The sequence below is a fragment of the Danio rerio genome, chromosome 8 (assembly GCF_049306965.1).
Source record: "Danio rerio strain Tuebingen ecotype United States chromosome 8, GRCz12tu, whole genome shotgun sequence".
Classification (NCBI taxonomy): domain Eukaryota; kingdom Metazoa; phylum Chordata; class Actinopteri; order Cypriniformes; family Danionidae; genus Danio; species Danio rerio.
Genome location: NC_133183.1, coordinates 31,450,880 through 31,473,774, shown reverse-complemented (window position 1 = coordinate 31,473,774; position 22,895 = coordinate 31,450,880). Strand labels below are relative to the sequence as shown.

The window sequence follows — 22,895 nt, the reverse complement described above, 5'->3', positions numbered from 1 at the left end:
AGAAGACAAATAAACAAAAACTCAGTTCCACCCACCTGTGGATCTGTTTATTTTTAAACCCAATATTCCCCAGATTTTGTCACACATATACAGCAAATCTGTTTCTGTATCAGCATGAGAAACATTTGTTTGGTGTATATGTGTTTAAAACAAATGGAGCTAAAAGCACCATTAAACAGTGTAAACTGTTGTACAGTGCTACACCTAAAACAGTAGAACTAGATTTTGATGTAGAAATCATAAGCATTTCATTGACATTTTCAGACAATTTCTCCTCCTCCATGAACCGCCACTCTATTGTGGTGGAGGGGTTTGAGTGCCTGAGTGATCATGAGAGCTATGTTGTAGGGGGCTAATGCCCCTGGTAGGGTCTCTCGAGGCAAAAAATCTTAGGTTACAAGTCAGACTTAGTGCGGTTCAAAAACCCTTGCAAAAACAGCAAAGACTGTGACATCGCCTAGTACGGCGCAGCCTGGGCCCCACCCTAAAGCCAGGTCTGGGGCTGGGGCTCGTATATGCGAGCGACTGGTGGCCAGGTTTTATCCCACAGAAACTGACCGACTCAGTCCAAAGAAGCAATGTGGGACCATGCTCCTGCAGGCCCACCACCAGCAGGGGGAGCCATAAAAGGCTGGTGTATTGTGGAACGGTTGGTGGTTAAAGGTCAGGACCAAAATAACTCAATCATTGGGCACAGAAACTGGCTCTTGGGACATGGAATGTCACTTCACTGGGAGTGAAGAAACCAGAGCTTGTGCGGGAGAATACCGACTAGAGATCGTTGGGCTCATCTCCACATACAGCTGCGGTTCTGGAACTCAACTTCTCGAGAAGGGCTGAACTTTATTCTACTCTAGAGTTCCCCATGGTGAGAGGCAGCAGGCTGGTGTGGGCTTGCTTATAGCTCCCCAACTTAGCCGCCATGTGTTGGAGTTTTCCCAGATGAATGAGGGGGTTGCCCCCCTGCACCTTCTGGTTAGGGATAGGACTCTCACTGTGGTTTGTGCCTATGGGCCAAACACCAGTGCAGAGTACTCTGCCTTCTTGGAGTCCTTTGAAGGGGTGATGGAAGGTGCCAGACTAAGCAGTCTGTTTCCCCGGTGAACGAGAGGGGTGGCCCTATGCGCCTTCGGGTTAGGGATAGGACTCTCACTGTGGTTTGTGCCCATGGAACAAACACCAGTGCAGAGTACTCTGCCTTTTTAAAGTCCTTGGGAGGGGTGCAGACTGAGCAGTTTGTTGTTCCACTAGGGGACACCCACGTGGGTAATGACAGTGATACCTGGAGAGGTGTGATTGGGGGTAATGGCCTTCCCGATCTGAATCCATGTGGTGTTCTTGTATTGGACTTATGTGCTTATCACAGTTTGTCTATTACAAACACCATGTTCAAGCATAAGCGAGTCCACCAGTGCACATGGCACCTGGACACCCTAGGGTGGAGTTCAATGATGGACTTCCTGGTTGCATTGTCTGATCTCCAACCGTATGTCTTAAAAGACCCAGGATACGCTGGAGGGACTATGACCTTGGCTGGCCGGGGAACATCTTGGGATCCCTCCGGAGAAGCTGGAGGAAGTGTCTGGGGAGAGGGATGTTTGGGGTTCTCTCCTGAGACTGCTGCCCTCGCGACCCGGTCCCAGAAAAGTGGACACAAGTGAATAAATAAATGAATGAGGAAACACTTTCTTGTCTATGCTGATTATGTTCATTTTAATTAGGTTTTCAGTAAACTTTTTTAAAAGGTGTTGGGTGTAATAAGTTACAAATTAGTTACTGTAATTAAATTACTTATCTACTTATAAATGAAAGTAAGGTAAAGTTGTACTTGCCTTAAATACTTTACAACCATTCAACAGTTCTGGATAAATTATTTCATAGAAGCAGAGTAAATATATTGTTTGATGTACAGATATATTTTGAAGAATAATATTTTTCAACTAAAGAAGGCTAAAAATATATTAAGTGCATTGAGTCATGTAATTTAAAATTGAAAGTAATTTAGATACATAAATAAATAATATAATTAGTAGTTAATAACTTTTTTGGAAGTAACATTCCCAACACTTTCTAAGCTACTAAATATATCATTAAAAGTCATATTTTAAATTTTCAAAGTCAAAAGTAATCAGACCAGAGATAAAGTCACACAATGCAATTTAAATACATAAATAAAAACAAAACAACTGTGTATTACAACTCATGGGCACTAATTAATGCACACATTGTTTTTACAGCCTGTACACTATTGAGAAAGGCATAATGAAGAAATAGTTGCTGCAGTTTTGAATATTTTAAAAGAACAATGACTTGCTATTAGAATATGATACACCAAATTTGCCTAATACCTCATATTCAGATGTTAAGCAAGCATCAGTAAGGAACACACACACAAAACAAGCTAGTTTTAGCATAGAAACACGGCAAGGAGCAAACAATCATGATTTAGATGAGTAATTTAAGGCTATGCTCTAATAACCAAACACAAATCTGTTCACCAAACTCTAATTACACTTAGCTAATGTGCGCCGCATAAACAAACAATTCGTTGCCCTACTGTGCTCATTTTTCCTCTCGAGTCGGATAACAACAGAAAACAACTATTGATTTATTTGCCCAATAAAACAACAGCGTCGAGAAGAAAGCAATACTTCCTGAAGTGCGTTGAGCTACCTGTGAAAAAAAGAAAAGAATAGAAAAAAAATCCTCTCCATGGAGATCAAAATTTCCTGGTCGCTTGCAACAGACTGTTGGAAAATGATTTTCCAGCTCAATCAAAACACGATACGAAGAGTTTCGGAGGGCGGAATGTAAAGGACTTTGATGTTTTTGAAGTTTTTCATGAAAGTGCTCTATGACAGAATACAAAATGCATGTGGAATAGTAAACTGCCACACATGCAGTACAGTCCAATGGCAAGCTTTGTACCAATGCAAATGTCACACTCTGTCCGTGCAATACAAAAAGCACTCTTTAAGCAGTCATAAGCACCAAAAGAAACTCGCACTTTGGATATGGGAGGAAAATGAAGCTCACCTTCATGAACAAGAGAGTTCTGAAAAACATCAACTCAACATAACGGTGCTCACTATGAGTCGTATTATCGCAAGCTCCGGCTAGTCATTAGCATAATATTTAGACTGGGATTAGACACAGTACATGCCATCCCATGGAGGCTAGGATGACAGCTTTTACATAACTATCCACTTCACAAGCTTCCCCCCCCCAAACAAACGCAGCCATTTTAAGTTTATTCTTTTCAAATCTGTCTGAGCCAGCCTTCTAACTAACATTATGTAATCTGACCATCTGAAATATTAATGGGCTTGATAAGGTACATGTGTGTGTGTGTGTGTGTGTGTGTGTGTGTGTGTGTGTGTGTGTGTGTGTGTGTGTGTGTGTGTGTTTTCTTTGGTGGTAACCCAAGAATCAATATTGCTGAATATCAAGCAGCATCAAAGATCTAGACGAAAGTTTTGAGTGGAAAATGGTTTGTATGCAAACCGTTCAGACTGTTTACTCATTCTTATCATAGGAGCTCTGCCCTTACCGGTTTATCATCAATTCATCAGGTAGTCATGGGGATAGAATATAAACACAGAAATTCAATACACTCAGAGCCAAATGCACTCTTCTGAAACTTTCTGAATAAGGAGCTTACATTTAAGGCAACACAAAATAAAAAAAGGCTGATAAGGAATCTAAATACGGTAAATACTCTACTATGCATGGTATATTACATACAGTTGAAACTAGAATTATTAAATACTTCCCAAATTATGTTTAACAGATCAAGGAAATTTTTACAGTATGTCTGATAATAATTTTTCTTCTGGAGAAAGTCTTATTTGTTTTATTTCGGCTAGAATAAAAGCAGTTTTTAATAATAATAATAATAATAATAATAATTAAAATAATAATAACATTTTAAGGTTAATATTATTAGCCCCTTTAAGCTATATATTTTCCCGATAGTCAACAGAACAAACCATTGTTATACATTAACTTGCCTTATTACCCGAACCTGCCAAATTAACTTAATTAACCTAGTTAAGCCTTTAAATGTCACTTTAAGCTGCATAGAAGTGTCTTGAAAATGTTCTTATCAAATATTATATACTGTCATCATGGCAAAGATAAAATAAATAATTTATTAGAAATGAGTTGTTAAAACTATTGTGTTTAGAAATGTGTTGAAAAAAATCTGCTCTCTGTTAAACAGAAATTGAGGAAATAAATAAACAAGGGGGCTAATAATTCAGGGGGTTTATTCTGACTTCAGATAGAATTAAGAAGTAAGATGGAAAAATATAATATATTATTTCCTAATTAACATTTTGATAAAATTAAATAAAGATTAGTTATACTGCACTGCAATTATTGTATTTCATTAAATTAAATAAAACAATAACTGTATATCCAAACTTCAACATACAATAACATTTGATATATTTACTGTGCCTATTTTATTGTAGCCAACTTACAAGAATTACATCCTTTCAAAAATAAATAATAAAAAAATTATTTTACATAAACTGTGATATAAAGGATGTATACATTGTGATTGTAATTTAAATCTGTAAATCACAAAAGCTTTATAATAATAATAATAATAATAATAATAATAATAATAATAATAATAATAATAATAATAATAATAATAATAATAATAATAATTTAAAATAAAAAATCCCCTTCATGGGATTTATTATTATTATTAAATTTTTATCTCTATTAAAATGTTATGACATCTTAAATGTTATTGTAAAGACACCTCAGGGGTTGAACTAGACTTAACATTTCAATCTAGTCAACCAGACAGACTCTTTACATTCAACATGTGGCAAGTATTGTGTCAACTTCCCGTCTGCACAATTCAAAGTGATCTCTGCCCGTCACTAAAGGTGAGGAAATACAAGCCTGACTCACGGTCATAAACTCAAGCTTTATATAAAGTGATTCACTTGAGATGGACATCTTTGCAGCTATAACACGACATGTCTGGTCTTGATCTTATAGAATTTGCCATTCCATACAGACAGTGCAAATAAAGAGAACAAATGCTGTTCCCGTCTCTTTAACTCTGATGCATTTATAAAGTGGCGTAATTCAATAGACAATCAACCTTCCCTTTCATCCATTAAACATTTATTATCAGTCCATTTTCTATCCTGCTGGAGCAGGTGGAATGTTTTTTATGATGTATGATTGATTGATTCACAAAGCTCCATTAATTAAAACGAGCGTTTTTCTGGTTAAGGACACTGCTGTGCTTTTAAGAGTCTCTATATTGATCCTGAGGAATAGACTGTGTCTGAAGTACAGCCTTGGAAAGCAGATCCAGAGCAAATGTGAGTCGAAAACCTGTAATTATCATCTGACTCCAAAACAACGCAATATATAGAAAGCTCCGACACTGTCCATGGAGGCCAAATCTGTAAAATCCGATAAAGGTCTTCTTGAACACGTCCGCATAAACTCAAAACAGCTATATTTACAGCAAGCAAGCCATGCTAAATGCCTGTGAGAAATTTCAAGCCTTGTCTAATCGATAAAATATTATCCACTGTGGGAACACACGTATTGCTGAATCGCCGGCGCTGCCTGCGTCAGCAAACATCGACACATCCATCGACCTCTGGACTCGTCTGTCGCTCATCATGTTGACTTCTGGGAATGGTGAGAAGCACATCAGGCTGGTAGTGGTCAAATCAGAGCAATCTTAAAGGTTAAGGAATTTTTACCAACAACTTCAGTCTCAAAGAGGTCAAACTGTGATTTTAATACATTCTTCACTGAAAAAAAAAAATGATTAGATTTACAAATTTGTTTACGTTCACATCACAAAATCCTTAATAGTCTCTGTGCAAAGTTGGAGTTTTGTTTGAGTTGTGTTACTAATGCCCTGTCAAAGAAACATTGTTTTATCTACAGTGATAGACTGGCACACATTCGTTGACTCATTCGTTGACTTTTTCTTTGGCACTTTATTCATCAGGGGTCACCACAGCCGAATGAACCATGGACTTATCCAGCATTTCACACAGCGGATACTCTTCCAGCTGCAAGCCAGTACTGGGAAACATCCATACACTCTCATTTTACTCATACACTACAGCCAATATAGTTTTTTCAATTCACCAATACCTATAGCGCATGGAACACACTAAGGAAACCCACACAAACACTGGGAGAACAGGTAAACTCCACACAGAAATGCCAAATGACCCAGCCAGGGCTCAAATCAGCAACCTTCTTACTTTGAGGTGGCAACCACTGAGCCACCCTGTCGCCCAAAATGTTTTTGTTAATTGTAACGGTAATACTTTACAATGAGGTCACATTAGTCAACACATTATCTAATGACCAATATATAATTTGTCAAGACTATTTAGCATTGATATTAGTAGATGATGAAAATAACTACCTCACTGTGCAATAAATTTAGATTATGTATTCTAAAATATGAGCAGATAGTTTTAGATTGTAATAGTGTATTAGTAAAGGTCAAATAAATGTATAGATTTATTTACTCAGCAATAAAAAAATATTAAAAAGTAACACTGAAGACATTTAGTTTAGCTAGATATTATTTGTGCATCAAAGCATTTTGAAAAAAAAAGAAAAATAATAAAACATACAAAATAAAAAGAAGCTTAACTGTCAACATCCATCGACCGCTGGCCTCATCGCTCATCATGTTGACTTCTGGGAAACACAACAGGCCAGATTCTTGACGTTTGAATCAGAGTTTTCACCTTCGCTGAATCACAACTGTCATTCTTTAGTTTTTTTAGTTCGTAGATTTTCAGCAGGGGTGTTTCAGGGGCCATGGCATGACAGGAACTGCTTCTGTCATCTAAAATTTGTTTTGCATGCTGAATCTCAAACCAGCCGCACAATGTTTGTCATCCTCTACCAGTCGGGGTGAGCAGCCTCATCTCGAGAGACGGTACTGTAAATTTCAAGTCTGGAAAAAGCCAAGCCAAAAAGGGCTGAGAGAGAGAGAGAAAGGTCTGCCTCTTATCTTCAGAGGGACAGATAAGAGCTCATTTCCCACTGCCGAATGGAAACAAGCAGGCCTCTCCAGGCTCTCCGGCAAGAGAATGACACCATTAGCATGCCATAAGGCCTCGCTTTATGCTGCACATTGCATTTTGTTCTTGTGTGTGTGCGGGTGGATCTGTTCACCTTGATCAGATGTGATTTCCGGCCACTTCCAGCCGCTGAGCCGGAGTTGGCAGATAGTTTTAAAGGTGGCGCGTGGGTATGAGTGACCCGCTGGTAATGCCAGAGTTTTGATAACCTCTCAGGATGAGGATGATGAAGATGATGGGACACTTTGCCGTAGTGCAGTCAAAGCAAAGACCACTAACAGCAAGGTGAAGGTAGCGATAAGCTTTTAGTATATATTTGACTGAATGAATATTAACAAAATTAGGATCTCAATTTTACATATATAAATAGAGAATTAAAAACAGATTTGTTTGTTTGCGTTTATATTAGGGCTGCTCAAACCTATTCCTGAAGATCTACCTTCTTGCAAAGTTTAGCTCCAACCCAGATCAAACACACCTGAACCAATTAAATAGGACCTGAACACCACTTGACAATTACAGGCAGATGTGTTTGATATGGGTTGCCACTGAAATCTACAGGAAGGTAGATCTCCAGGAATAGGGTTGAGCCTCTGCAGTATACAGTATATTTTGGTATTTTTTGATTTTTGCTTTTAATTTGAGAGTATATTGTTTACATTTAATGTTTTTAGCAAGCTAACTTAAAAGCAACAAATGTGTGTTTAATTGTTAATAGTGAATAAGTAATAAGGAATATATACAGTTGAAGTCAGAATTATTAGCCCCCCTGTTCATTTTTTTCCCTCAAATTATGTTTAACAGAGAGAAGATTTTTTTTTAAACACATTTCTAAACATATTTTTAATAACTTTATTATCTGTCTAACAACTGATGAATTTTATCTTTGCCTTGATGACAGTAAATAATACTTGACTGTTTTTCAAGACACTTCTATACAGCTTAAAGTGACATTGAAAAGGCTTAACTGAGTTAGTTAGGTTAACTAGGTAGGTTAGGGTAATTTGGGAAGTAATTGTATACCGATGGTTTGTTCTGTAGACTATCGAAAGAAATAAAGCTTAAAAGGGCTGATAATTGTAACCTTAAAATTTTCAAAAAAATACAAATTAGACTTTCTCTTATAAATATTAAATATTATCAGACATACTATGAAAATTGTCTTGCTCTGTTCAACATAATTTAGGAAATATTTAAAAAAGGAAAAAAGAAATTAAGAGGGGCTATTAATTCTGTCTTGAACTGATTATATTGACGCTTGATTGAATATATACTGATATGAAACAGATTTTTAAATAACTTTTAATCATTAAAACACATTTATAAGTTTTAATCATTTTGTTGCATTTTGTAATTTAAATATACTATGTTTTGATTAATTCAACTAATTTAATAAATAGATTTACCTTTTTAGTACACTAAATGTAAATATTAAATATTTAATCTACGACTATAGCTGCAATAAAATAAATATATACACTAATGTTTTCACATAATTTTATTGTTTCATATGTTTATTTTATCTTGGAATCTATTTGTATTTTGATTTTACTTAAGTTTTATTTATTTTACAGAAATGTACATGGATTAGTTAGTGGTCGACGGAAAAGCCTAGTGGTGAGGACATTTCCTGATCCTGCCCCTTTCTCCGTCCCACTTTGCTTCCTGTGATTACTATCCTATCTAATATAGGCAACAGACCAAAAAAAAAAATAAATAAATAAAAAAAAAATAATAATAATAATATGTGTATATATATATATATATATATATATATATATATATATATATATATATATATATATATATATATATATATATATATATTAATTATAGAAAAATGTATAAATTGCAAAATGAATATTTTTATTAACACTTTAACAATACAGAATATTTACAAAATATATAACAATTATATTTTAGTCACTGAATATCTTTTGAGATAGAAGGATTATAGGTTTAAAACCATGAGACAAATTCATGAAATTTTGTCTCAAAATTATGAGACAAAAAAAAAAAACTACTAAATTTCCACAAAATTCTGTGCAATTTTTGTTTTTCTTTTTCTCTTCTGCTCTTTTTAATTTTTCATTTATTCATTTATTTTCTTGTCGGCTTAGTCCCTTTTATTAAGCCAGGGGTCGCCACAGTGGAATGAACTGCCCTTTTTGTTGTTTTTTATTTAATATTTTTCCCTAACATAAATTTTGGTGTACTAATTTTGAACCGCTTTTTAAATTTATTTTGTTAGATTTGCTCCAAATTTGGTTTTAGTACTGACTAATCTAATGTATATGCACAAATACAATATAGTAAATATTTATTGTTATAAATATTAATTTTAAGAAGAGATTTGTGTGAGAGGTGTACTGGTATATGTTGAGCACTGTATACACTAAGTGTACATCTGAATAACTGTTCTGACAGGGCCAATGGAAACCAGATCTTTGTTTCTGCAAGTTGTTTTTAATGTTATAATTTAAAGACATACTATCCAAAAACGTAACATATTGCCAATGCTAACTTACAGTTGTATTGAGTTCTTCACCTCGCTGCAGCCATGTTCACAGGATTAGCAACTGTGTCTAGGAATTAATTTGAGCAGTTTTGTCCTCCCGCGCCAGGACGCTCCACTGGGACCTTATGGGACGTATCACTATACTAACATATTGCAGGCAGGGTCATATCAATAGAGCTCTGCCTCAGGCAATTTGTAAACAGTAACTCGCAAGTAGTTTGTGGTTCAGTCAACAGAAACAAAATGCTGACGATGCGGAGCAAAAACTTTCATGCAAATGGCTAAGCGATGACTGGCCGTATGAGTTAATTTAACCACAGACATGTCACATCAAAACAGTCGCTTTAAATCAAAGTCATCTTGAGTATTTCGGCATGCATATTTCAGAATCACTTCAATATTCCGGCTTACATGTGACTGTGGTGTCAAATATTGATGAGTGGGCTTTAATTTTGCAGCAAACTTACAATTAAGGCCAAAGTCCTTTAAATAGCAATGTGAAGTAATATTATAGTACAAGGTTATAGCGGACACCATCAATAACGAATGCTCTGATATACATTTGCAGCTATAAATGTAAGTATGAACTTTTTTGTTCATTTTAACTTATTTATTTATTTTGTTTTTAATGCTGAATTACTCCAATGTGGGGTTCATTATTTCAATTATACAATTAACTTGTGCTCTTTAACCCAACAAAGTTTGGGTTACAACGACATAGCATTTTTTTATTTATTCATTTATTTATTTATTTTTTTACATATATGCAATTTGCAAGGTAAAATGAATATTCACACAGAACAAAAAAAATCTGTTTTGATTATAATGTTTACATTATTAATATTTATTAGCTATATTAATTATTGAATTATCATATACTACCGGTAAAACAAAATTGGGGTCAGTAAGATATTGAAATGTTTTAAAATAGCTTATCCTGCTTACCAAGGTGGCAATAATTTCATCAAAAATACAGTACAAATTGTAAAATTCTGGACTGAAATTCCACTATAAAACAACTGTTCAAAAGTAGCTTTTATTTTATTCATTAATTTATTTCAGTGATTTTAAAGATTCATTTTTAGCTTCATTATATAAATATTTAACAATTAATTTTTTTTTTTTACCTTTAAAAATGCTCATAATAATTTTCTTAAAAAATCAAATTGACCAAAAACTTTTGACCGGTAGTGTATGTCAAGTGTCAGGTTTTCAGTTCAAAAGAAATTTAAGTCAGATTGAGTTACCAGTACTCTAGTAAGTGTGTTGTCTAGTAACCAATAAACAAAGTAATACTGTAGTTAGTTGTATTTACTCAAAGTTGGCAACGAGTTTTTATGCTTTGTCTAGTAATTTGAACTAGCAGGCTAGTTGAGAATTCTGCTTTGCTGCAAGTAAGGTGTACTAAGCATAACTACAATTTGTAAGTTAATTGAACACATCATATTGAGTAATCAGTACTTGTGTTGTTTAGCAAGCAATAAACAAGTTAAGGCAAACAAGTTACCTACAAAAAGTAATAGTTAGTAATAGTAGCTCAAAGTGGTGACATGGTGGCGCTGTATGTAGTGCTGTTGCCTTACAGCAAGAAGGTCGCTGGTTTGAGCCTTGGCTGGATCAGTTGGCGTTTCTGTGTGGAGTTTGCATGTTCTCCCTGTGTTCAGGTGGGTTTGCTCTGGGTGCTCCAGTTTCCCCCACAGTCCAAAAACATGCGGTACAGGTGAATTGGGTAGGCTAAATTGTCCGTTGTGTATGCGTGTGAATGAGTGTGTATGGATGTTTCCCAGAGATGGGTTGCACCTGGAAGACCATCTGCTGTGTAAAAGATATGCTGGTTAAGTTTGCGGTTCATTCTGCTGTGGCGACGCTGGATTAATAAAGGGACTAAGCCAAAAAGAAAATGAATGAGTGAATGAGTTAATCCAGGTTGGTGAATTATTTGCTTCCTAAATGTGAGGTAATCAGTAAAGTAAACTTTTTAAAGTAAAGTTACTTTTTACAGTGTACACAAATGCTTGTATATTTGCTTGTAATACTGTATATAACTTGTGTTTTATTAATAATGTGTTATATTAATAATGTTATACTTAATGTTCATTTTATTTGTAAATATGTAAGCAAAATCATATATACATCTTGTGGATATAAACATATGTTTTATGTTTGAGTAGTACATGAATATAAATATGCATACAAATAATAGATGGGCATAGATTCATTTATTGATTTTTTAAATTTATATTAATCTCACTGTAATCTTGGAATTAATCTAGATTAATCGAGTTTAAAATGGTGCATTCGAATTCTGCCAAAGGCATTCAGAATATGTGTGCTACCTAAATAGTGGATAAATGCAAGTCTTTGAGAAAGGGTTTCACAAGCCAGTTAGCACTTTAGACCAGGGGCTCATCTCCTGTTTCCAAAATACATAACAAACTGCTTGAGAAACTGTTCTACTATGATAATGAAAATAAATTGCATAGAAAAGACCCAGCTCCCAACCCAACTTTGAGAATAGATTAACGGATAAGAGTCTTTCGTTAACGTTAACACCGATAACAGCACACCACTAATACAAAAACATATTTAAACAAACTACTTTTTAGATTTTGTTAATATATAAATCACAATATATAAAACATTTAAATACATTTAACTTCGCTATACATGTAAAAGTTTTTCATAAACTTAACCATAATCAGATTTTACATGCATACATTTTTCGTGCATTGCAAATCTTGTACCAAAATCTGATATTTGTTTTAACATGCTCACTAGCAAGCAGTGGAGTGCATTATCAGGCTGATACTAGCAGATGCCTCCACAGCTTTACCACAGCTGACATCTGAACCGCAGGTGGTCTGTTGCTTCCTTTCAACAGTTTAGACTGATTCACTCACAAACACACATCAATGTCTCATAATGAGCTTGTCTAATGAGAGAAAAAGTTTCTGCTCAGACAAACTCTCTTCAGGGTTTCCAGTCTATTCTGTTTGTTTGAAGAGAAACCACACTGAGGTGCACCGCAATCGCCCCCATGGAAATGAAGTACAAGACATGTACAAATGTTCAATAAGGCAGTTTTTTCTCTCTGTGTCTGCTAAAACTAAAGCAGAATTAAGGCTGGGTTGTGACACAGCACACCTGGGACTGCTGAAAGGAGAACGAAGCTCCAGGCTGTACATCAAACATCAGTCTAGCCAGACAGATTCTGTGTGAATGGAAGAATAAGCACACTTAAATGGATTGAAAATGTTGAGCTTGGTCTCGAACATTTACACATACATTATTCTGCAGCCTTACACTGAAAAAAGTTTCCTTCAAAAAAAAAAAAAAAGGTTCTTTCATATTCGTAGAAGAAACTATTTAAGTGCTAAGCAGAATCTATAAAGGTTCTCCAGCATTTTTTTGTTGTGGGGTTAAGGTGCTATATAGCACTATATAAACATGTTGGTGATAAATAGCACTTAAATTGATTTTCTTATGATTACAAGCCAACTAATCACTTTTAATGACACGTGGCACCTACACAATGCTCTATTTCCCCTTAACCACCCCAAAGAAACACCGAAAAACATTGTATCCATTGGTAACATTAGTAATGCCTAAATTGGTTACCATGTTGTACTGTACAACAAGTCTTTTATTATTTTTTTATTATAATTTTTTCAGGGTTTTCACATTTTATTGGATTGGAAAGTAGAGATAATTGACAACATAGCATGGGGAGTAAAGAGAGGGGAAAGATAGGGCCGCAAGGTGGTATCGAACTGAGTACAGTGTCAGCACTGGATGGCAAGTGTCGACGCACTAACCACTACACCGACTACAACAAGTGTTTTATATATTTTTTTATATTTAATTGTATCTTAAATTAAGTATATTTATAAACTAATTTCGAGAGGATCACATAACTAATCATGATCCTTCATTCATGATTTATAAGTTACTAAAAAAAATGTGTCTTCATTCCACATTTATCTTCGTCTGGAAGAAACCCCCTTCTCCTTGTTTTTTCTCATAATTTGGACGGCACGGTGGCCCAGTGGTTAGCACTATTGCCCCACAGCAAGAACATCGCTGGCTCTGGTTCTAGCCGGGCTGGTAGGTGTTTCTGTGCGGAGTTGATATGTTCTCCCCATGTCCGCAAAATAGGCATTTTGTCTAGCTCCCAGCATCAGTATCTTTCTTTCTTAAAGAATTTTACCTTAGCCACTTCAGCTTTAGTTTTAGAGATCTCCCTTATCTCAATCCCCCCTCTTACTCTGCGAATGGGAGAGAGCCCTGGGCTCTCGGATCCCTGTAGCGCAGGGCTCTCTCCTAGGACAGCATGCCAAATGTGCTTATGATAAATCATCAGCTAAGTGTGAACTCTTGAAACTTTAATTTAAGGTACAATTCTCACTAACAAACCTTAGCTTAATAAACTACTAATTTAAAAATATCCAACTGTTTGAAAATAAACCATAGTTTTATTATAGTTAAGGTTTAGTAACTGTTTTTGCTGTTGTTGTTTTGGCAGATATCAAATACCATTTGTAAATTCACAGTTTCATTAAACCAATAGGGTATCCCTCACTGGCCACATTATTAGGTACACCTGTAAAACTTTTTAAATACAAATATCAAATCTGGGGTTAATAACCAATCATGGAATAGGAAATTAAAGGGTGTTTAAGTGACTTAAGATTCAGCATTGTTGTTGACAAGCTCTTCTGAGTATTTCAGAGGCTGCTGATTTACTATGATTTTCTCATAATCATCTCTAGGGGTTACAGAGAAAGGCCAGAAAAGGAGAAAATATCTAGTGAGCAGCAGTTCTGTAGGTGAAAATGTCTTGTTGAAGCCAGAGATCAGAGATGACTGACCATCAAATTGATGATTAATGATAAAAACAAAGGTAACTCAAATAACCACTCGATACAATCAAGGTCTGCATGAAGTAAAATCTCTGAGGAATGCTTCCATCAGCTTACTGAATCGGTGCCATGGAAAAAGAGGTTTAGAAATTGATCTTTCAATGAGCTGTTTTAATACGTTAAGGCACACTTTTAGTGATTGGAATAATGCAGCCTGTGCTGTATTCATTCATTTTCTTGTCAGCTTAGTCCCTTTATTAATCTGGGGTCGCCACAGCTTAATGAACCGCCAACTTATCCAGCACGTTTTTACGCAGCAGATGCCCTTCCAGCCCCAACCCGTCTCTGGGAAATATCCACAAACACTCATTCACACACACTCATACACTATGGACAATTCAGCCTACCCAATTCACCTGTACCGCATGTCTTTGGACTGTGGGGGAAAGCGGAGCACCTGGAGGAAACCCACACGAATGCAGGGAGACCAATCTCCACACAAACTCCACACAGTGACGCCAACTTAGCCGTGGATTGAACCAGCAACCCAGCGACCTTCTTGCTGTGAGGCAACAGCATTACCTACTGCGCCACTACTACTACTATTACTAATAATAACAATAATAATAAAATTAAACATTAAAATAAACCGATGTTATGCCAATCTTTAAAAAGGTCTAATTTTTGGATTGTTCCAATTTATCCACCAACGATTCAAAAATATGTTAAAAAGTATTCACATTAACAAATAAACAAACAAACAAACAAATAAATAAATAAATGAATAAATAAATAAATAAATAAATAAATAAATAAATAAATAAATAAATAAATAAATAAATATTATTTTTTTTCTTGTTGTAATTTGGGTAACAGGAATTATAACTACTGTTTTTCTACAACAGACAGACTCTTTTTTGTTAATTGAAGTAGGATATGGTTATAGCAGAGGTTATTGTGTTTAACCTTAGATGAATTAAAATGAAAATATGGCAAGTAAAAGTACTATAAGTAATTTCCAACTGAAAAACACATTCATAAAATAATTACAGAGTAAAATAAAAAGAATAATTATAAAAAAAAATAAAACACAAATGAGTATGTGTTTCCGATTAAAAGAGCTTTGTAAACATAGTTATCAGAAAAATGAAATATTCATTTGAAATAATTATTGGATAAACAATAATGAATTTGACTGTTAACTTTGGACTAAAGCCAATCTATTTAATGTTTAATCTTCAGACGCAGCGCAGAGCTTCAGAAAGGTGAATGTGTGCCATTTTAATAAAGCTTTTTGAACAAAGTCAATTAGTTTACACAAAAGATTAAAAACAATTATAAATTGAGATTGAAAACTTGTGAGCACGTTTTGAGTACAACCACACAGTCAAAGATTCATCATCTAAAAATATGCACTGTGTCCACTAATTAGTTTTTTGAAGTTTCCAAAAAGACCATAGCTTACAGCATTACCATTATTCAAAAATGTTGTTGAAATTGAATTTTATAAAAGTTTATATAACAAAGGGGAAGGTATGCATTTATTATTTTTAAGATTCATTATTGTTCATAGCAGCCCAGATCAGAAAGTGTGTTGTTTTAATACACAATGTGTCAAACTGTAAGTAAATACAGTATATTATGAGGTAACAGCTGCATACATAACATTTGCATTAACCTATATTATTATATCATGCATTAAAGTATTTAGCCAAAATAAAATAATCTATAATTTTTATAAAGATTCAGTTTAAATTCAAATGCATTTATACAATAAAAAAACACAATGAAAATCCATGCATTCATTTTCTTTTCGGCTTAGTCCCTTTATTAATCTGGAGTCGCCACAGCTTAATGAACTGCCAACTTATCCAGCATATGTTTTACACAGCAGATGCAACCCATCACTGGGAAACATCCATACACACTCATTCCCACACATACACTATGGAAAATTTAGCCTACCCAATTCACATATAGCTCAAGTCTTTGGACTGTGGAGGAAACCGGAGCACCAGGAGAAAACCCACACCATTACCAGGAGAACATGCAAACTCCACACAGAAACGCCAACTGACCCAACTGAGGCTTGAACCAGCAACCTTCTTGCTGTGAGGCGAATGTGCTACCCACTGCACCACCTTGCAGCCCCACAAAGAAAATTAAATAAATAAATAAAATAAATAAATACATTTCAATAATAAATAAAATAATAATAATAATGATGATGATGATAAAATGTATAATAATTATAATACCAACAACATAATAATTGAATTAATACACTGTAACAAATATTTGTATTTGTATTTGTATTTGATGATTGATGTTTTATTATTATTTTATTTAATGATTGATCTTGATCTTTCCTCCAAAACGTTTTTATGTTGAAAATTTAGAAAATTTATCTTTAATAGTTAAAAATGATATTTTAAAAATATTTTTATATAGTGTTTGTGTTGTAAATTACGGTACAAAGCATGGTAACAAACTGCCAGTGCTTTTCTGTTATTTTAATTGACAAATCTCTCTGTATTATATCTTAAACAACTTGTCTCAAACTACTGAAATGTCAACGAACGTCACTTTTGAAACTGTAGAGTTTTCAACATCAAAAGTCACCAGAGCAGAAATAAAACTTCCATAATGCAATTAACATCTGTAAATAAACAGAAAACACTGAAAAAAAAAATATTCAAAGATGAATCCTTGGTTTTAAAATTTTTGTTAAGTGGTTGTAAACATTTTTTTTGGGTTGAATTTAAGAAAACAGATTAAGTTAAACACTACTTCATTTACTTTATTTGTTTACAATTTTTTGTTAAGTGGTTGTAAACATTTTTTTTGGGTTGAATTTAAGAAAACAGATTAAGTTAAACACTACTTTACTTTATTTGTTTGTATTTAATATATAAACATATTTAAATTGTTTGAAACAGTTTTGCTGTTTCAAACCATTAATGTTTGTATTTAATATATAAACATATATTCATTGTTTGCAGCATTTTTGCAAAAATCTTCTTCAGTCCACCATGCACCACAAATCTTTAATTAACAGATATACTTTTTACAGTGTAGTAGAAAAACTAGAAACATTAAAAATGCATATCAAAGTATTTTAGCCAAGACAAGAAATTATTTCAATAAATACAAATAAAAACTTTAAAAAATAATAAAAATATTAATAATAATAATAATAATAATAATAAGAAGAAGAATTATTATTATTATCCTTATTATTATTATTATTATTATTATTACTACAACAACAATAATAATAATAATAATGATAATAAAATAATAATAATAATAATGTTTAAAAATCTGAATTCAGTCAATATTATAAAGAGAATAAAAGCAAACAAACAGCAAAATGACACAAAATAAATTCTGCCTGTAGCCTATATATATGCATTTGCATATAAACTGAAATTTATATTTGATTTGCATCCATATGATGTCTAAATCACCACAGATCTGAAATGACTTCTCTCTTGACAAAAGCAAGCACCATTAATGAAGTGTACTTCCTTTCTTACCGCTGCGTTAAAAATTAGAGCTGGCTACAGACTATCATCCCCTTCAGCAATATCTAGGGCAACTGTGAAATACTTCCTCCTCATCCTATTAAGACATTGACAGAGTGTGGACTGACTCAACCTTCTCCAACAACATGCCTCCCAGGAAGAGCGAGCAAGAGAGAGAGACAGACAAACAAACAGAAGACGTCAAGAACGACTGCAAATAGCCCTCTGAATTACATATAAAGCAGTGTAAAGAGAACATATTATGGCCCTTTTCATAAAATATAAATTAAATCTCTAGAGTCAGAATGTACTTGTGAAGTTTCAATTGAAAATATGCCTGGGAGACAAGCAGTTTTTGTGTGTATCCCTTTAAATGCAAATGAGTTGCTGCTTTCCAGAAGAGGACCAAAACCAAACTTGATTCAGTGGGCTGAAGGTAAATATACCAAACTTTACTCCATTAAATTTACCATGATATTTTCCTTATTTATTTTATATATATATATATATATATATATATATATATATATATATATATATATATATATATATATATATATATATATATATATATAATAGCTAGAAAACATGGCTTTAAATTACCTAATGCGGTTTATATCTTTTAATATTATAATGAAGTTATTACAGTTAAAAACAATCTCATTTATAACAGAATGAAGTTACACTAGTCAAGCTGCTCCTGTTTTTGCCTTGATTTGCTAGCCGACATAAACTGCAACATTTATTCAGCAAAACAACAATATGGTTTTATTTGAAAACAATAGTTAATATGCAATATGTTAGAGGAAACACCAATGAAAAATCAATTTTATAGCATATATTAATCTTTGTTTATGTAAGTAAAAGGATTCTCACTTATGTCATACTGCATTAAATAGTGTAAAAAACACACATATTGATCTTAAAAAATCTACTAGTAAATTCAATGGTCAGCAATAACAATGCTTAACTAATTGCATAGAAGTGTTAGTTGTTAATTCATGATAACTAATTAAATTTTATTGTGAAGGGTGGGACCATTTGGACAATTAACTACTGTGAAACTACTTTGTACTTACAACAAAAATATACTAAATCTGGGATTCTTATATTACAAACTATTTACGCTTTAGATGATGAAGTCTAAGAACAATGAACAACGAAAGCTGCTCAAGACAGTTTGGGAGAGAGGTAATAATAGGACTGGGAGGTAATAATACTGAACCACTGTGACGACAGGTTTTAGCTAAGGCAATTTACAATGACTAAAACAACATTTCAGATGTTTCAACATTTTTACAATGTGGTCCGTCCACTGGTTATTCCATTAATTAACAAAATCACATGCTTTTCTTTATGTAAATGCTGGAATTTATTCAGTAAATGTGTTTCCATCTTCCTTCTAGTTTTCGCACCCTTTCTTCTATTGGACTAAAAGTTTATACTACTTAGTTGTGCACATGTTTTTATTAGCAGTTTGTCTTCATCTTGGTGTTTTATTAAGCATTTCTAATGCTATATTCCAAACTGTGCCTTAAATAGGTGGATGGAAACAGCTAATTGTGTCAGTGGCTCAGATTTCGGGAGTCTTTGGATAGAAACTCTCTCTGCTACATCCTACAACATTTTTATATACTCTTTTTTTTTTTTTTTTTTTTTTTTTTGCTGTTGCAGACATGCAGACATTGTAAATCTCTAGTTGCTACAGCAGTGAACATAAATTGTTACTCCTGCAATGGTGCCATGGGTGGAAACGTGCAGATTAAGGGGTGAAAGTATACAGTATATATAAAAAGATCCCATATTATGTAACATGCATAAAAAGGCTTATCAAAGAAAAAAAAAAAAAAAACAAGTTGCAAAGCTGTCCTTTTTTTTCTTTTTTAATTTTTTTTTTTTTTTGCCCCAGATTATAGAAAAAAAGTGTAACATGTTGATGCAGCCCTAAAAACAGCATTGTGATGAAAGTTCAAAGAGACTTGTGGGATCCTAACCCCAGATCCCTCCATCCGCTCTTGATCTGCTGCGTGAGGCCGGAGGCGGTGGGCTTCAGGGATGCACTGATTCAGTCATGAGGAAGCGTTCTGTATATGGGATTAGCCCACATCATAAAGCCTGTATGATGTAGCCTCCGCTTCCTGCCAGCGGATAATGATGTGGCCCTGTTGAATATTTCAGGCTGTGGATTGTTAAGTGCTTTTTCACAGAGGAATGCCGTTTTGCGATTTTGTTCTCTAGCTGTGGCGTGATGCTCCATCTCTCGCTGGGGAAGCACCTTGAAAGAGCACTGACCCTGATACTAAGATGCGCTGTTATTAGCCTACAACAGGGATTACTGTTCCATAGTGTGATTGATTGATTGACTGATTGACTGACGGATTTATTGATGAATTTTTTTTGGATCTTTTCAGCAATAATGCATTGCAAGCTACTTACAACTGTGAATGTAATGATAACATATTTATTTGCTTCAAAGGAATAGTTCAGCCAAAATTAAAATAATTTCATCAGCCTTTATTTACTGCCCCTCAGGCTGTCTCAAAGCTGTATGAGTTATTGAGCCATGTTTTATGGAACCACTTTAAATTCCTTTTTGAAGCTTGCCAGGTCAAGTCCTTATTGACTTTTATCATATGAAGGGGAAACACACACACACACACACACACACCCCAAAAAACTGGCTATTTTAAAAGAATTCAGCAAAACTTTACAGCTTATTCACACATGTCTATTGAAGTGATGCACCAGGTACACTGATTCCTCAGTCTTTCCTTCATTCATCAATGGTTCAGTTTTGATCTTGAGCCAGTTTCACAATGTCATTCACTGTTGGTGATGGTTTCCGGTTAGCATGACTTAGACAGTTGATTGACTACATAGGCATTTACACAGAAGTCTGCGATGAATCATGTAGTGTGACACAATGCACGGTGACCACTGTTGTAACTGCTGGTGATTTGCTGCACGGTGGCCCTGCAGTTGCTGTGAACAATGCTCAACACCATCTACTGCTCTTTGGTATCAGTGAGCTGCAGATAACACCCGTTCATGATTTGTTCATCTGTGCACCACTTTACTTCACTTTGTATACTCACAATATAGTCATTATTTTTCTCATTATTTTCTTTTTGTCCTTTGTATAATACTGTAACAATATAAAAAAGACAACATCAGTATTGATTTGGAGTACTGGTACTGATGTATGCTTACAGAACAATAACTTGATCTGCGGCCCATTACCTAAGTCCACTATCTTCCCTTCAGAAGCTTGTGCTCTGCAAGTGACATCCCAATGAGGCACAAAAAGTCTTTCAAGTGCTTGTAAATTGTTTTTTGAAAATTTTCATGAAATGGCTAAAGGTTAGCATGCATTATTTCCATCAACACTTCAATTACTAACTTTACCATTTTTATATACCATTTGAATACATACATACAACATAGGCTCATTCTGAAAATTTCTGAAAAATTTCTAGAGACCGTGAATTATGTTGCCAGAAGTACATTTAGCTGCATTTCATTTTTTAAACGAATGATACTTGGTGGTCTCTTTCCTCTGTATGGACAGCTTTTCCACTGTAACCAGTTTGTCCCGTTAGCTTGCCATGCACATCGGCGGACTTGAGATGCTGAGATCTTTAGATCCTCGAAGTTTACCACGAGGACAGGGTTCAAGTCCAGTGAAAAACAGTTCCAGAAAGCAGGTAAGACAAAAATCCCACAAAAATTATTTCTTTTACTGAATTGATTCTGAAAATTGTTGGTTGGGTTTGAAGAAGTGGATGGGCAGGTCAATCAATAAAATTGGTTGGGTTTAGGGAAGAAGGAGGGTGGGTCAGTTGATCAGTCAGTCAGTAGTCATTCAGTCAGTCAAACAGTCAGTCAACAGCAGCCTCTGGTGGATTTACATGGAAACAACAAGCATGAATGGCACTCGCCAAAGAAATTTGAGATCTCAAAAACCATACACTGCGGCCACTCGTGGATTAAAAAAAAAAAAAAAAAAAAAAAAAAACATAGGCCTTAGGATGTATTTCACAGTCTCCAGAAATATATGTAGAGGTACATTTTCAGAATGTGCCTATAGGTCGCATGCATACACACATTCTTATCTGGCATTTGGAATAACTGCCTTATCATAGCCCTTAATTACTCTTTTCAAATTAGCAATAGCGCATAGCTAAAATATAACTACAGCGCCCCCAAAAAAGAATGAACTTTAGATTCAGAAAATAAAGCATGCTCATCTCAGACAATGTGCACTACAGCCACGCTGTATACGAAGGACACATAATTCCTGCTTTTTGTCCAGCACAGACTATAGCCTTGGGCATTACATTGAAGAATAGTTACGCAAACAGCCATGCTTCTCTTTTATGAATCCTTCTGACATAAGACACCTTTGACGTTCAAGTTTCAGAGTCAGAACTAACCCCACAGTATTCTTTTTTTTTTTTTTTGTTCTTTCTTGAAGTATTCACACCTTTGCTTGACCTTTAGTAAAGTAAACCCAGCACCTGTGACACACTCTTTTTTCCCCTGTTCTGACGGCTTCATCAGCACCTGGTAATTACCAGCAGGCAGCAGAGGAGCCTGTGGTGATCAAAGTCAGAGACATGGGAGAAAGCTGGAAAAAGGAGCTAGAGAGTGAGAAAGAGGGTGAGGGAAACAACTGGCAAGTCCAGGCTTTGAGGTGAGAACGCTATAGACTCGCCGGGTTGTGTTAATCCGTCTGGAGCTGGAACATGGGAATGTGCTGATCCGCCGAGGCATGGAGAGTCTAAACGCTGCCGTCTGTGATAATCCTCTGGTTTACATGCTGTAATTCTACTGGTGGACTGCAGGAGGGCACACTGGGGGTCTGACCTATAACCCTCTCCTGCATCAAAACACT

General features: G+C 34.7%; 1 protein-coding gene across 14 annotated transcripts in view; it reads right to left on the bottom strand.

Moving 5' to 3' along the window:
• grid2 (glutamate receptor, ionotropic, delta 2) overlaps nucleotides 1-22,895 on the bottom strand; it is a 704,448-nt gene that overhangs the window by 197,924 nt on the left and 483,629 nt on the right. For 2 of the 14 annotated variants that reach the window (XM_073909350.1, XM_073909348.1), the window contains exon 1: nucleotides 3,037-3,267. In XM_073909350.1, the coding sequence (XP_073765451.1) occupies nucleotides 3,037-3,066 (30 nt within the window). In that variant the 5' untranslated portion in view covers nucleotides 3,067-3,267. 14 annotated transcript variants of the gene reach the window in all.